We start from the raw sequence: 16118 nt of genomic DNA on the forward strand, positions 1-16118 counted from the left end.
GTGGAAAACAATATATTTTACTTATCAGTTTGCATGACAGATTTACTGTAATAATAACTATGATTTTTAACCATCTCCATATTCATATTATTCCCAGTATAACTCTGTATTTTCTTCATAGACAGTTGATATGTACTTCTCCACCCTCAAATATAAGCTAATGACTTGCTTTGACTAACAGAATGTGAGGCAAGAGATCATTTACCACTTCCAAATCTGGGTCTCAAGAATTTTTGAGTGGATCTTCTTATTGTTTACATTTCTGTTTCCACCATGTGAAAAAGTGCAGAATTTCCTGCCAAAGGATGACAATTATATAGCACATGACCACATAATTGAAGCCATGCTACAACAGTCATTAACAGCTAAACACAGCTGCAAAAATTAATATAATTAACTTCAGCCAAGTAGAGTCTGGTTCAGCAGAACCAGTAAGCTAAATAAATGTTTTACCATTTTAACCATAAAAATCAAAGCTTGCCAATTCATAATAGCTAAGCTGTGGAACCGACCTAGGTATGCTTCAATAGATGAACGGATAAACAAAATGTGGTACATATATACAATGGAATATTACTCAGCCATAAAGAAGAATAGACCCATAATAGGCTGTTGGGGTGGGGGGAGGGAGGAACACAGTTTCACCCAATTGGTCAGGGGGAATGTGGGAAGGGAAGGAGGGTGAGAATAGGAGAGATAATAGAATATATATAACATAACTTCCCTATGTTCATATATGAATACATGACCAGTGTAACTCTACATCATGTACAACTACAAGAATGGGAAGTTATACTCCATATAAATACATGATATGTCAAAATACATTCTCCTGTCATGTATAACTAAATAGAACAAAATAACTGAAAAACAATAAAGTCTGCTAAATCTTGTTGACACTTTAGAGATGTCCCTTTATGAATATTTTGTATAAGTCTCTCATTTCATATGAGGTCATTGCTCATAAAGCAATTAATTCTGGTAAATGTATTCTGTGAGCAAACATACTTAATTTTTCTGACTCTGTTTTGTTTTAGTAGTACTTTGTATTTCCTTTATAATATAATTACTTATTACTACGATTAGTGAAGAACTCATAGCATGCAACAGTCATTATGTATGCTTCATAAAAATAATTTTATAGAACACTTAAAATTATTTACGTATTTTATTAGTTCCTCCTTACAAAAGAAGATCTGTAGATAGGTAACTATAAAAGTCAAGGTTAATATTCTAAAGTTACCTAAATAAACTTTTTATTTTGCAACAATACTCTAATCTTTCAGTTAATTAAGTGACTCTTTTATCAAATACATTATCATGTTCCTATCCAAGGACTTATCAACACTTAAATCATGCTCAGATCAAATCCCAGTACACAAAACCAGGTAAATAAATGTAAGAAAAAAGCAAAAAGTTGGACTAACAATTCTCATTCCCTTATACTATCCTTCACATTGAAGTTACTTTTCACATTGACATCTTCAGCTGTCTTGGAGAACATTCTGTTTATGAGAGTCAACATCAGAAAACAGTACAACTGTTACATTTCATGTATTGTACTAGGATCTGTGGAGGCAGATATAAAGCAGATGATGATGTTGTTTTCTTAAACTCTAGGCAAGTGAGAATTTTACTTGAATATCTAAGCAAGAATGATTCAGAGATTATCAAGAGTGTCACTTTTAAGAATGTCATAGATTCCTGTGTGTTTATGGGTCTCATATGTTTAAAAAAATATCAATGAGAAAAAACATCTTTGAGACATACAAGGAAATCTGCATTTGTCTTTATATGCCAGTAATAGCTGAGAGTAGACAACCTGAGTGTCAACAAAAGCCTTAGAAAAAATTCAATATATTATTTAATGGAAATATTTAAAAATGTAATTACTCAAATGTCTCTTGTAGATTTAATATTAAGGATTTTGTCTCCCACAAAATAAATAAGTAAATAAATAAATAAATAGATTAATTAATTAATTCTTACCACAGCTTTCATTAAAATTCAAAATTCCTAATTTAAAAACAAGTTGATTCAAGGTCAATAATGATGATCCTTAAGTAAGACCCATTTTTAAATGTATTCATTGAAAAAATCTCCTGAGAGAAACAGTTTAAAAATCTGAGAAATTTTAATACTGATATAATATTTCTCCTCATGTTCACTAATTTTACCTCTCATTACTTCGCTTTTCCTACTTTATGATTCCAAAAAGAAAAACAAACAAACAAAAATATTCAATGAGTTAAGCATTATCTCTGAGAATATTTCAAAGAACAATAAAATGAGAGCGTATAGCTGTTAACACTTTGGAGACAGAAAAAATTTAATTTAGGTCCTGTTTCTAATACTCAGAAACGATGCATATGTGAGAAACATCTTTTCAAGACTAATATTCCTCATCTATAAAAGTGAAGCACTTGGTGAAAAGATGCAATATTTCCATATACACAGTAAGTAATAAATATGAGACACTGATGGTAGAAAACTGATTCTAAATTAAATAAATGGATCAGTGAAAATTCTTTCTTACCACATTCTAGCTGTAGTCCAACTCGAGAAGGGCACCACTTGGGACCTATTCAATGAAAATCAACAAGTAATTATCAAAAAAATAAAGAAAGAAAACCAAACATAGATTAAAAATCTAACAGCTTCCATTGAAGCACAGATTGCATCTTGGAGATTGAATAAAATGCTTACACTACGTGAAAAATGAAAATAGTAGCTACCTTTGACAGAGTGCTGACCAGCATCGGTGGTGAGTGAGTAGAAAAAATTATGAGGAGAGCTTTCAGTTGGCAATTTTCTACTTTTTAATCTTGGTACTGGTTCCATAGTTGTGCTTAGGTTACTGACATGTGCCAATATGTGTGGCCTAAGATTGATGCACTTTATGTAATAACAGAAGCCATCCAGAGCCACGCTAAGGGGATCCTTCTTCCTGCCACAGAACATTATCCCACTGTACAAAAATTAAAGTCTAGAATGATTAGTGAGGAACAAAGGACAAAAAGCCAGAAAAGATAGTTTTAAAGGGAACTTGGAGCTTCTTACAGGTCCATCCCATATAGAAGCAGGAGCTGAATAACTAGAAAATAGCTCCCAGGGTTTATCTAAAGGGTACACCAAAGGCAGCAGTAAGGTTTCAGGGATGGAGTCTTGCTTCATGGTGTCTTGCAGTCAGCAGGTTTACTGGCATTTGGCAGGTCACACCCATCTCTGAGAGGCTGTGTGGCTACAGCAGGTCACCCCCTCTCCTATGCTCTGTGGGACCAGAAAGAACTGGAATAGGGTCATATCTGTTTGGGTGGTCTTAGCCAGAAATAATTTCCAGTGGAAGTTCCTAGACACCAGATTTTCCTATTCACTAGGCTGCGATGCCCATGCAATCCACACACAGCCCATGGATGGCTCTTGACAATGTAAATTGTTATTCAGTAAAGAACTTAAACATGTTTATTTAAACTTGGAGACCTTTGGTATCATTTGAAATTTGTCTAATTTAGTACTTGAAAATGGGTTATTTTCTCTATAGGAGTAGGACTCTCTATCAGAACATGTATTAACAACTTCTAATATCATGATTGTATTGATCACAAAAGAAATATCATTTTAATATGCTATCTTTATTCCAACATTAAGAATAAATACAATAATGCTATCTGTACAGAATCACCAAAACAACTTTCTTATACACAGCCATAATGAAAAGTTGATTCACAATTAGTACTTGTTTTTTTAAATATAAATTCTATACCATTATTTTAAAATCTCTATTGAAAATTCACTTGACTTTGAGATCCAATGTTAAACAAATTTTTCCATTGTATAATAAATTAAAAAGAAGTATTTCTTCAAAGAAACGTTCCACAATTATAATCTTTACTTTCAAAACATTACCTTTTAAGTGTCAGCAAGAATGATGATAATAGACTGTAAGAATCAATTCTCCCTGAATTTACAACTTATACATGGAAGTTGTCATGGAAAAGTAACCCATATGACAAAAATTACAACCACAAGTTTTATGCTACTTAGAAATATTTCTAAACAAAATTTTGGAATAACATGACAAACAATAAGGCATATTTAACGTTGTCATTTTATTGTTTAGAAAATATTTAGAAAAAGACACTTTGTTTTTGCTTTCTGTTTGTGTTTACTAATATAATGCTAATATTTGTTGTTTTGTAATATATATTAGTATCATTGGATCAAAAAATATTTTAAAATAAATTTGTTACAGTGCAAATCTGCTGTTAAAGAAAATATGATACAAATTAATGCAACAAATAACAGTTTTAATTGAGTTTGTTAGTAAACTATGGGTATTGAACAAAAAGTAAACTTTTCAGATTTCATTTATATTTAACCAACACTAATTGAATACTTATAATGGGTATATACATGTTGTCAAGTTTCATCTATTTTAATAATATCCAATTTAGCACATCATTTTCCATAGCATTCTATAACACGTCTTTGGTGGAAATACCAAACAAAACTATCATTGTAGACAAATGAAACTGTGTATGAACTAGATGAATGGCTACTTGGGTTTCTTGTTGGGATGAGGTGGATTAGACTGAAGAAAGTGAAGGAGAAAAGATAATTTATAAAGCATAAAAGACATATTACATAAGGGTTATAGTATGACTGAATAGTTTAAAAGGTTATTTGTAGTGCTGTTTACATTGAAGTTGAACAACTGGCTCACAGATAAATGATAACTATACTGAGTACTTCCAATGATATGGCAGGTTCTTATATTATTGTAGGTATTGAACTTGTTTTGTATAATTGCTACCATATTGTAACATTAGAGTTCTTTTAATGATAATTGGAAGATAATTGATCTTTAACTATTAAATGAACTAAGTAATGAAATAAGTAATGTCTTGCTATAATTCACATATATTTATTTCAATAAGGTTGTTATATCCAATAAGCCACTTATAGGCAATTAATATTTGTAAAAGGAAATATAGTACCTATAGCATTGTATATTTTTAAAAGATAAAGAATGTGAAAAATATATGTAGATAGATATATAATTAGAAATTTACACACAAGAAATATTTATATTTTAGGATCATATCAGGAATAAAATAGAAAGTAAAAACAAGTATGTACACAAAGACTTAGAATCTGTGTCAGTGTCTTAATGACATTCACTGTATAAAAATGCACAAAGGATAACAGTTGATGAACAAGTGCTGATGATAAATACTGGAGCCACCATGGTGCATCTCAATTTTAATGAATCCTTTATATTACCAAAAGAAATGTCATTAATAACATTTTAAATAAAGATAGATAGGAGACTTTTAAAATTATACAAGAGATATTTTTTTTTAAATCTCTTTAGTTATTAAATGAACTTCATTTAACCTAACTTCAAAAATTGACCCAAAATAAGTGGATGTGTAACTGAAAACCAACTCTGAGCCTGATAGCTGTCAAGGGCATTTCAAATGACACCCTGATTCATAATCATCTTGCAAGGTAAGGAAATTAGAGCAAAGGATGAGCAAATTAAAGGAACTATGACCATGAGGTGAAACAAATAAATTGATTTTCCAGAAAATAAACGGTAACAGCCTTCTTGTACTTAAACCTAATGAAAGGAGCTCCAGTTTTACACCTACTTTTTGACTCAACATTTTAAAGGAAAGATAACAGGCAAGAAAACATCAATAGAAAATGTCAAACATGATGACTGGGCTTGAAATGTGCCTTTTCATGTGATGATTCTAAAGTATTCCATATGATGTATCTAAAGAAGAAGAGATTTGCAAGAAAATCAAGATAATTTTTTAAAAGCAAAAAATTGTTAAATGAAATAAATATAACCTTATTCAAAAGAATAGCAATAAGGTTATTTGGAAGAAAGAAAGTTTTTCTGCAAGGTAAGAATTTCCTAAAAGATACAAATAGTTAACATTGTTTTTCTCTCATAGATATGTGTAATATATGTATTTAAAGGACAGCATAGCATATATTCCTACATTTGTTGGGGAAATGAAATAAAGAACTCTTAAAATAGATATAACTTTAAAAAAACTCTTTTTCCATATTATTTAAAAATAATATTGTGAAAAATTTTTTTCATGTTTTTAGTCAGTAGGACATTAATATGTTAGTGATAAAGTTTGTGTTTCTGAAAAAAGCAACTGTTTTCTCTCTCATCTTCAAAAAAAAAAAAAACCTAAAAAGTTAAATGCAAACCAGCACCAATAAAACATATATTATTTTGCTGACCTTAGAAAGAAAAAGCATCTGCTAGAAAGTTTGCTATTACAAACTGCTCAACTAAGAAAGACAAGGTGCTATAACACTGTATAATCAGCAATTGCAGAACAGGATTTCTGTGGAAGTATAAAGAAATTGGCTCTAAAAATGCAAAATTTTAAAGCTACATAAACAAATACTCATAATTATGAAATTACAAGGTGATGAAAAGAGATATAAAACAAATTCATATCTCAGAACAATTCAAGGCACTAAATAAGAATTATGTGGGAGGAAAAGAAGAACATAGAGTGAAATTGAACCATTTATCTTCACTAAAGTTTATAGCCAATTTATTCATCTAATTACTCACTATCATCTAAGGAAATATCAAGACTGATTGCTATGCCTATATGCCATTTCCTTTGGACATCATCAACTATTCAAGTCTCCCAGAGCATGCATTAGCACAATGGCACTTTTCCTAATTTTATTTTGTACAACCGCACTGATCAGACCTGATTGTCCACTTCTCCAGGCCTTTTCAGACTTTTTCAATGTACTTTAAACCACTCCTGGTCCAACATCTGTTATAAACGTTTAAATATCAAATTACACTCAATATTTTTTTCTGTAATATAAAAGATCTTTTAATACTCTTCAACCAGTTTTTATTACTAATGAAAAACCCACTCAATTGTGTATTAGAACGTGTTTTAGGACTCTTCTTCTTATCAAATCTTGCCCCAAATATTTGCTTTCCATTCTCCCTGTGGAATGCACATCACTAGAACTTGATGTCTATTATCATTCTTGTTGCTATCTCTTATGGTCTTTTCCATCAAATGGTTGATGACTTAAGTTCAGAACATCCTCTTTGCCACTACTTATACATCAATGCTTGTGATTTCAGCATCTTTTTCAATTTCTATCCTTTAGATCTAGATACTCAAATCCAGTCTTTGATCTGCCATTCTTTCCCAGAGTCTTACACTAACAAGTCCAACTACTCCAAATACAAATTTTGAACATCTTTCTCCTCATTGTTATCATCCTTCCTTCCTGTTTACTTATGGTGATATTTTTGTCTCAAGTATTCTTCAATTATTCAAGGAATGTCCAGAAATTATTTTCACTATGACAAACTTTTCAGTTCTTCAAAGTTTCACACTATTCAAGGTTAAATTCTAGAATTGTTACCTATAATCACACCCTGACAAAAAGGGTTTTCTACTTTACCTTACTTTCCTTCTGTCTTACTAATTGGCAACCCTGACTCTGGTTAAGCTCAACTGTTCCATCTCTGAATTAATGAACAACTTCCACACGGAAGGCATTTCCCTGACACTACAAGACAGAGCAAATCCCAGGATTATCATGCAGTTTTATTTCCTCTCATGTTGTTTTTGATCTTTCTCTCTGAAATTATTTTATGTTCCATTAAGATGTTTAAGGTCCATTTCTCACTATTGTGCAAACTCTATGAGAACAGGCACTCTTGAACATTTTGATCACTAGCATATGGTGGTTAGAAGATTGTCTGACATAGAAATGGGTGATTTTATGAGATTTCAATAAACATCCAGGCTTCTTTTAAAGAATTGGAAAAAGTTATATACATACCATAATTTTACTTTAATTTGAGATTAGTTATTTGTAGTAAATAATTTCCCTATCTCTTCAGAAAATGATTTGCTAGTTGCTATATATATATATATATATATATATATATATATATATATATATACACACACATACATATATCTTAGGGAAATAACTTTTGTGATTCTTACTTTAGTCATGTACTTATCAAAGTAAAAGTAAATATGATAAATAGAGAGTTATCTCACTATTTGGGATATTGTGAGATTAAATGAGATAAAGTGCAAATTATCAAAATTTACTAGGAGCTCATTAAAGTATATAAACAACAGTAAAAATTTATTATTTGTATTTTTTATACTTTTTGTTTGCATTTCTACTAAAACATTATACATATAATTTGAAATTTCTTTTTGAAAAATCATACTGTGAAAATAACAGGGGTAATAAATAGAATTAAGAGAAAATAACTTAAAATCTTTACAACTCTGAATTATGATCACTAAAAATAATAGTAATAGTCATAATAAAAATACCAGCACCATTTAAAAGGTTCAAAATAAAATAATACTTCAAAAACATAAATTTTTTATCTTTAGAAAAAAAGAGTGAATGGGTAAACGAAATATATGTAAAAATATTTTCCACTGCTAAAATTAACAAAGAAGTGTAAAATAGATAAAAAACATTTTCAAGCCAGAGGAAATGTTGGAATGAAATCTGGTAAGAAATGTATCTCATAATACAGCATTTGTTACTAGTTTATATCTTCATCTGTTTGTGTTGCTTAGTTGGTGTTCAGTTACTGTTAGTTCATGTAAAAAAAAATAATACCATGCTAACAAGTATGGGTATCAAAATTATAAATTCCACATTATATTGATTCTGTAATCCTATTTATCAATTATATGCAAGCTACTTACTGTTATAGGAAATAAAAACAAACACTCTAAACAGTCCAAATCAGGTGTACAACAGGAAGTATATCAAAGAACCATCTTTTACCCAACTCCAAATTATCTGTTAAGTGGTTTTTTTTGTTGTTGTTGTTTTTTTTGCACTGCCACCAATATAAGCATGTGTGGACATGTGCTCAGGGACACACACACACACACACACACAAACACACAGAGTTTACTTAACATATTCTTTCCAAGCAAATTCAGCATTTTACTGAGGGCCCACACAGAACAAAAAAAGCTTAGAAATTTTATTCAGGTAATTAGCTAAATGTTGTTAAATGGAAAATAATTAAAATAATTCCATGTCACAAATTATTTAATAGTTGTTTCAGGTCGCAAAAGTATGTTTTGTTTACAGAATGTTCTGGAAGATTTTTGATAAATAAATCTTTCAGGAGATGACTATCAATTATGAATTATCAATTATATTTAACAGCCATAGATTTTAAAAAGTAGGGAGTAAACAAAATGTCATGGTTTGTGGAGAGAAAATTATCCTTCCCAGCTGCAGAAAAATATCTTTTCCAAAGCCTGGGAACATAAATCTTGGAAGAAAATATATCTCCCTTAATTCTAGTAGATAAAAAGACATACTCTATCCCTAAATACAATGCTCCATGCATAAGTATTTATGGAATGTATGAGTGAATGCATTGTAAACCAATTACCATTAACAACTGGGATGGAAAAAATGTAGCAAAATCATAGGGAAACTTCCAGGTATATAACATTATAACAACAATATCACCAATATATGTGTATGTGTATATATAACCCATATATGTGTATATATACACATATATTTATATATAATCTGTATTACATTTTGCTATAAGTTTCTCTATCTCTATATACCTACAACAGTACAGTTTTGGAGCTATATATACTTTTTAAACAATTTTTGATATAAGAATTTGAAATTTGAGATTGTAAGTGTGGTATGTAAAATTGTGTCCTAACAGAAGAGAATCAAATGTAGAGCATTTCATATAAATAATGTGAAAAAGGAAGTATCTTTAGTTCATTGGATTCAGATTGGAAATTAGACTGAGGTGAAAGACTTGATAATTGTTTACTATTTAATTTGCAAACATTTGTGGTGAATTTTGGAAATGGTGCAAGCAGTTTCAAGTGCAACTTAAAACATAGCTCTTAGTTAAAAAGTTATGGATTTCAGGTTTTGAATAAAACTACATAGCAAATGCACAAGAACAATCATGGTGTTCAATGACAAGTAAGAGGTGGGCTGGGGATATAGCTCAGCTGGTAAAGTGCTTGCCTCGCATGCAAAAGGCCCTGGGTTTGATTCCCAGCACCATTAAAAAAAAAAGAATAACTGGTAAAAGGAAATAGGAATTACAATCTCAAAATACCCAAGAAGTTCTATTTTCCACATCGTTTGTTTTTATTGTCCTAAAATAGTGACATTTATTATTTTGCACACCAAGACTGAGATAGTCCTTAAAGAAGACAAAGATTTTCTAAGTCACAAACAGATTCCAGTTGAAGTCCTCTTGAGAGGGCCTCAGTCACGTCAGTGTCCTAACAGCCAGTGAGAAGGAGGGAGGCCCACCGAGAATTCAGAATCCTCATGATGCCAACAGGCATTAGAACAAACACCGAAACCTGTCTCCCCAGCTTCTTGGGAGAGCAGGGGCTGAGGTTTACAGTAATGGTTAGTTTGATGAGTATGTGTTAAGAACTGCCCAGTTTACTCCTAAATATCACTACAGGGTGTGTCTTTGAAAATGACACACAGAAGAGACTAGCATTTGAATCAGTAGACTGAGAGGAGAACAGACCGTCCAAACTTCTAAGGGCCCACACAGAACAAAAAAAGCTTTGAAAAGGCAAATTTGTTCTCAACTTGAGGAGAGCATACATCTCTCCTGCACTCTATATCTATATCCCAGAGGGCCATTTCTATGGAAAAATCACAATTGATGTAGATGCTATATAGGGACCCTGTGAGCTAGTAGGTGTGAAATAACTTTTTCCATAGGCCCTGGCATTGACATAATTCTGACAAGGCCCTGGGACTATGATAAAGTATAACACAGCTCCTGAAATTTTCTCACACAGCTGACACTGATTGGGAAAACTGCCAGTGCAGATCAAGTTCAAATTCCAGCTGAGTGCCTCTCAAAGTCACTCTCAAGAGATCTTCTCTAGTTTGAGCCCTTTTCTTGAATAATCAGACAGTACATTCCTGACCTTCTAAAGCCTATATATCCAGTGTGAATTTTCTGATTTTTTGAGCTTAGCAACGTAGCACAAACATTTCCAACGTGGGCTTTACACCCAATGACTTTCTCATATATAGACTTGTCATTGAAGGAAAATGTGCAGTTGCAGATGATTGTTTTTATTTTCACTGCATTTTTAGTCCTTTTCCCCCAATATAAAAGTTATCCCTGCGTCCCTTTGCGCTAGATGTTTCTATGTGGCTTTCACATAATGAAGTGCATAGTGCTGAAGTAGTCTGCAAGCTCTTCCCAGTCTCCTGCACATGAAAGACTTATCTCTCATATAGTCTCTGAAGTCTTCCCAAACTGGAGACCTTGCCCCTATTCTTTCTGAAGTATTTCTCTTCTCTCCACTGTGTTGTTTAACATGCTGGTGAAAATTTTGTTGATCTTTAAACTCTACGATGTACTAACTCCTGCAGTTTCTGCCTAGGGTGTGTCCCCTTATGCTGAAGGGGGATGAAAAGAATCTTCTAAAGCAGAACATGTGTCTCACAAGAATGAGCCTTTGGGACCATGCACCTTCCTAGATAATACTGTCTGGAGAAACACAAAAAAATTTTCCAGATCAGAAAGAAGACTCCTCATCCTCCACTTTATGTCAGCAATGCAAGAAAGCTACAATGCAACATTGTCCAGATCTTTGAGACACATTAAGGATCTCCCATTTCTTCTGGAAATAGTACATGGCCACATCATCTAAAGGCACGTTTTATATCCCATTGTCTCCTTTGCATTTCTACTCTTATATGTTTTAGTTATTAGTAAGTCAAATAAGGGTTATCCAAATACAAGAACTGTGATAATACAAGACCTGTGATACTGTAAGAAATGAACTGATAAATGAGGTAACCAACTAACAAGAGGGTAGTATACACAGTGTGGAGACATTGGCCAAAAGGGTGACTCATGTGCCAGAGAAAGAGAAGGATTGAAATTTCATCACACTACTGAGAATCGTTTGCAAATTAAAACTTATGAATTATTAATTTATGGAATTTTCCACTTAATATTTTCACACAGAACTAACTAAAACTGTAGAAAGTGAAACCACAGATACAATAGATCCTAAAAGTTATATCACATTGTGATGGTAAATTTGAAGAGACATATAATAGTGGGTCTAATAAGACACAACTCTAACATTTCTGGAAGGCCAATTTCATCCCACAAACTCCTTTATTTAAGATAGATGGAGATGAATAAAAAAAACATTTATATGTAAACAAGTATAGCATAGTTGAAAGCAAAAGGACTATTTATAAAATTAAGTAGAAGCTGATTCTTAAAAATTATTTTTCTGATATGAGTTCTAAAATAACTAAGGCACTACTTATAAGTAGCATTACTTAATGATTAGTGTTTAAAGAATACATAGTATCTTTTTAAAAATTTTAATACAATAAGATATTAAGGTTCTACCTTCTGTAGAGAAACAGGATTTGCTTTAAGTTATTGTATATTACCTATATTGCAGAAAACTATACCTTAAGGAAAGACAAACTGGATCAGAATACAACTTTAATTTCAAGTTATTGCAGAAAATGTATTCAGATAGCTTTGTTTTCTCACCATGAAGAATGATGACAGAAGAGCAGAGTTTTTCCATTTGAATTCGCTTACTATCTCATTTTGCCTTATAATATTTTCAAAAAAGCTTCCTGTAGATGCCAACTATGGATAAGGTAGATAGAATAAGCAATCGTATTCCTTTTAATAAGAGATCAAATTATATAGCTAATGTGTCCAAACACTTTTACAGATATTTCTGTGAAGATACTTTTTTGGATGAGAATAACTCACAAATAGGTAAATTTTGAATAAATCATATTGCACTTTATAAAGTGGGTAGGACTCATCTGGTCATTCAAAGATTATAACTGATATTCTGCCAGCAGACAGCCTTTGAATTCAAATTGCACTTCTTTCCTGAGTTTCCAGTCTGGTCGCCTTTTCCATCAATTTGGATTCTCCAAAACTTCACAATTCAGTGAACCAATTCCTTTTAATCTCTCCCTCTCTCTCTCTCTCTCTCTCTCTCTCTCTCTCTCACACACACACACACACACACACACTCACTCACGCTGTCATTCTATTTCTCTTGGGAACCCTAACTATTGCAGTAAGTATAGATAGTTGGGATATTTGTAAAATCTCCTGTGAACTGGTCATTTTAAAAATCAGGTTTAACAGAAATTTTAGCTGGTAATTCATATAAGATTAGATAACCAACATAGATTTTAAAACTCTTAAGCTCAAGTAAAATTACCATATAGTTCTTCAGCTATAATAAAATTAAAGATGCTTAGAAAACTATGTACATACACTTGCTTAATTCATTCCAAAATTGTGATATTTGACTTTGGACTACCAATGACAAAAGCAGTGCTAGGCAGCGTTCACTTTATATTTGAAATGAAACGCATGGTGGATTCTAGATGATTTTAAGGATAAAATTTTAAGGTGAATTGTCATACTGCTATGTTCCTATCCAAAAGCTATGACATAACTATTTTGTTCTTGGTCTCAGACCAATAATTAACCAAATATTGATAGAATGATTATTACTGGTGTTTAAAACTGGTATTTTTCTAGTTGAAGAATGATAAAAAGAAGTACATATTCCATCACTTCAAGGAACTCACAGTGTAACAACAGAGACACAAGCAATTCAAATATGGTATGAGTGCATCAGTGAAAAGGTTATATAGACATCAAGGCAGATGGTACTATCCCTACTGGAGAAGTTTGTGAAATAAGCTGTTTTTAAGCAGAGTCCTGAGTCATCAGCAAAAAGGCATCATGGAATACAAAGTCTATTGCAGGAGGGACAAATGGAGATATAAATTAAAGTAGGCAAATATAAGTAGCATATAAATTTTGGGGAAGCAATGCAGCTTTGATCATAATGTTGCCCATCTCAGATGAAGATGCTTGAACTTAGAGGTTTTCAGTGATTTTTCAATCAAGGAAATATTATTTGTGTTGATATATAGCTTGAGCAGATATTAACTTTTCACATAAACTTCAGCTAAATAAATCACCCTGTCTTCTAAAATATCTCTATTTGAAATAAATATTCTCCTATAGTAAAATTAATGTTTCTTAGAAAATAGTGTATGTAGTAACTTGACTCATTTCAAAATTGTGACATTTGACTCTGAGATAGCAATGACAAAAGTAATGCTAAGTATGTTTCCATTTTATAATTGAAATTAAATACACAATTGGAATCTAGATGATTCTAAGGATAGTCATTTTACTATATTCCTATCCAAAAGTTGATATAGACATGTAGAAATATTACAGTGTAATGAACTGAATGTTAGAATATTAAAAAAGACATAAAAGTACTTAAGATATGTAGTAAGCAGAATAATGGCCCTTAAAAGACGTTGACTTTTATATACCATCATCAAATGTAAAATTTGGTACACGTCATGCTAAAAGGGATATTGAAAATGTAATAAAAATATAGATTATTCTATATTTGTTTTGTGGGTCCAGTCTACATGAGACACCAAGTGGAGTCAGAAGAGATGTGACAGAAGTTAAATTGAAAGCATGAATTACCAAAAGTTCTCTATAGGTTTAATGCAATGCCAATCAAAATCCCAACGGCATTTCTTGTAGAAATAGAGAAAGCAATCATGAAATTCATATGGAAAAATAAAAGACCCAGAATAGCAAAAACAATGCTAAGCAGGAAGTGTGAATCAGGCGGTATAGCTATACCAGACTTCAAACTATACTACAGAGCAATAGTAACAAAAACAGCATGGTACTGGTACCAAAACAGGCGGGTGGACCAATGGTACAGAATAGAGGACACAGAAACCAATCCACAAAACTACAACTATCTTATATTCGATAAATGGGCTAAAAGCATGCAATGGAAGAAGGATAGCATCTTCAACAAATGGTGTTGGGAAAACTGGAAATCCATTTGCAACAAAATGAAACTGAATCCCTTTCTCTCGCCATGCACAAAAGTTAACTCAAAGTGGATCAAGGAACTTGATATCAAATCAGAGACATGGCGTCTAATAGAAGAAAAAGTTGGCTATGATCTACATACTGTGGGGTCGGGCTCCAAATTCCTCAATAGGACACCCATAGCACAACAGTTAATAACTAGAATCAACAAATGGGACTTACTCAAACTAAAAAGTTTTTTCTCAGCAAAAGAAACAATAAGAGAGGTAAATAGGGAGCCTACGTCCTGGGAACAAATCTTTACTCCTCACACTTCAGACAGAGCCCTAATATCCAGAATATACAAAGAACTAAAAAAATTAGACAATGAGATAACGAATAACCCAATCAACAAATGGGCCAAGGACCTGAACAGAAATTTCTCAGAGGAGGACATACAATCAATCAACAAGTATATGAAAAAATGCTCACCATCTCTAGCAGTCAGAGAAATGCAAATCAAAACCACCCTAAGATACCATCTCACTCCAGTAAGATTGGCAGCCATTAGGAAGTCAAACAGCAACAAGTGCTGGCGAGGATGTGGGGAAAAGGGTACTCTTGTACATTGCTGGTGGGACTGCAAATTGGTGCGGCCAATTTGGAAAGCAGTATGGAGATTTCTTGGAAAGCTCGGAATGGAACCACCATTTGATCCAGCTATTCCCCTACTCGGTCTATTCCCTAAAGACCTAAAAAGAGCACACTATAGGGACACTGCTACATCCATGTTCATAGCAGCACAATTCACAATAGCAAGACTGTGGAACCAACCTAGATGCCCTTCAATAGACGAATGGATAAAAAAAATGTGGCATTTATACACAATGGAGTATTACTCTGCATTAAGAAATGACAAAATCATAGAATTTGGAGGGAAATGGATGGCATTAGAGCAGATTATGCTAAGTGAAGCTGGCCAATCCCTTAAAAACAAATGCCAAATGTCTTCTTTGATATAAGGAGAGTAGCTAAGAACAGAGTAGGGACAAAGAGCATGAGAAGAAGATTAACATTAAACAGGGATGAGAGGTGGGAGGGAAAGGGAGAGAGAAGGGAAATTGCATGTAAAAGGAAGGAGACCCTCAGGGGTATA

The 16118-nt window shown here is 32.4% G+C and overlaps 1 protein-coding gene across 1 annotated transcript in view; it reads right to left on the reverse strand.

Moving 5' to 3' along the window:
• The window catches only part of Tecrl (trans-2,3-enoyl-CoA reductase like), an 84048-nt gene that overhangs the window by 33483 nt on the left and 34447 nt on the right, over window positions 1-16118 (reverse strand). Inside the window, exon 3 of the mRNA XM_076864754.2 lies at window positions 2537-2581. Coding sequence (XP_076720869.2) covers window positions 2537-2581 — 45 coding nt within the window. The remainder of the gene's footprint in view (window positions 1-2536; window positions 2582-16118) is intronic.

The sequence above is a fragment of the Callospermophilus lateralis genome, chromosome 8 (genome assembly GCF_048772815.1).
Source record: "Callospermophilus lateralis isolate mCalLat2 chromosome 8, mCalLat2.hap1, whole genome shotgun sequence".
In the NCBI taxonomy this organism is placed as follows: domain Eukaryota; kingdom Metazoa; phylum Chordata; class Mammalia; order Rodentia; family Sciuridae; genus Callospermophilus; species Callospermophilus lateralis.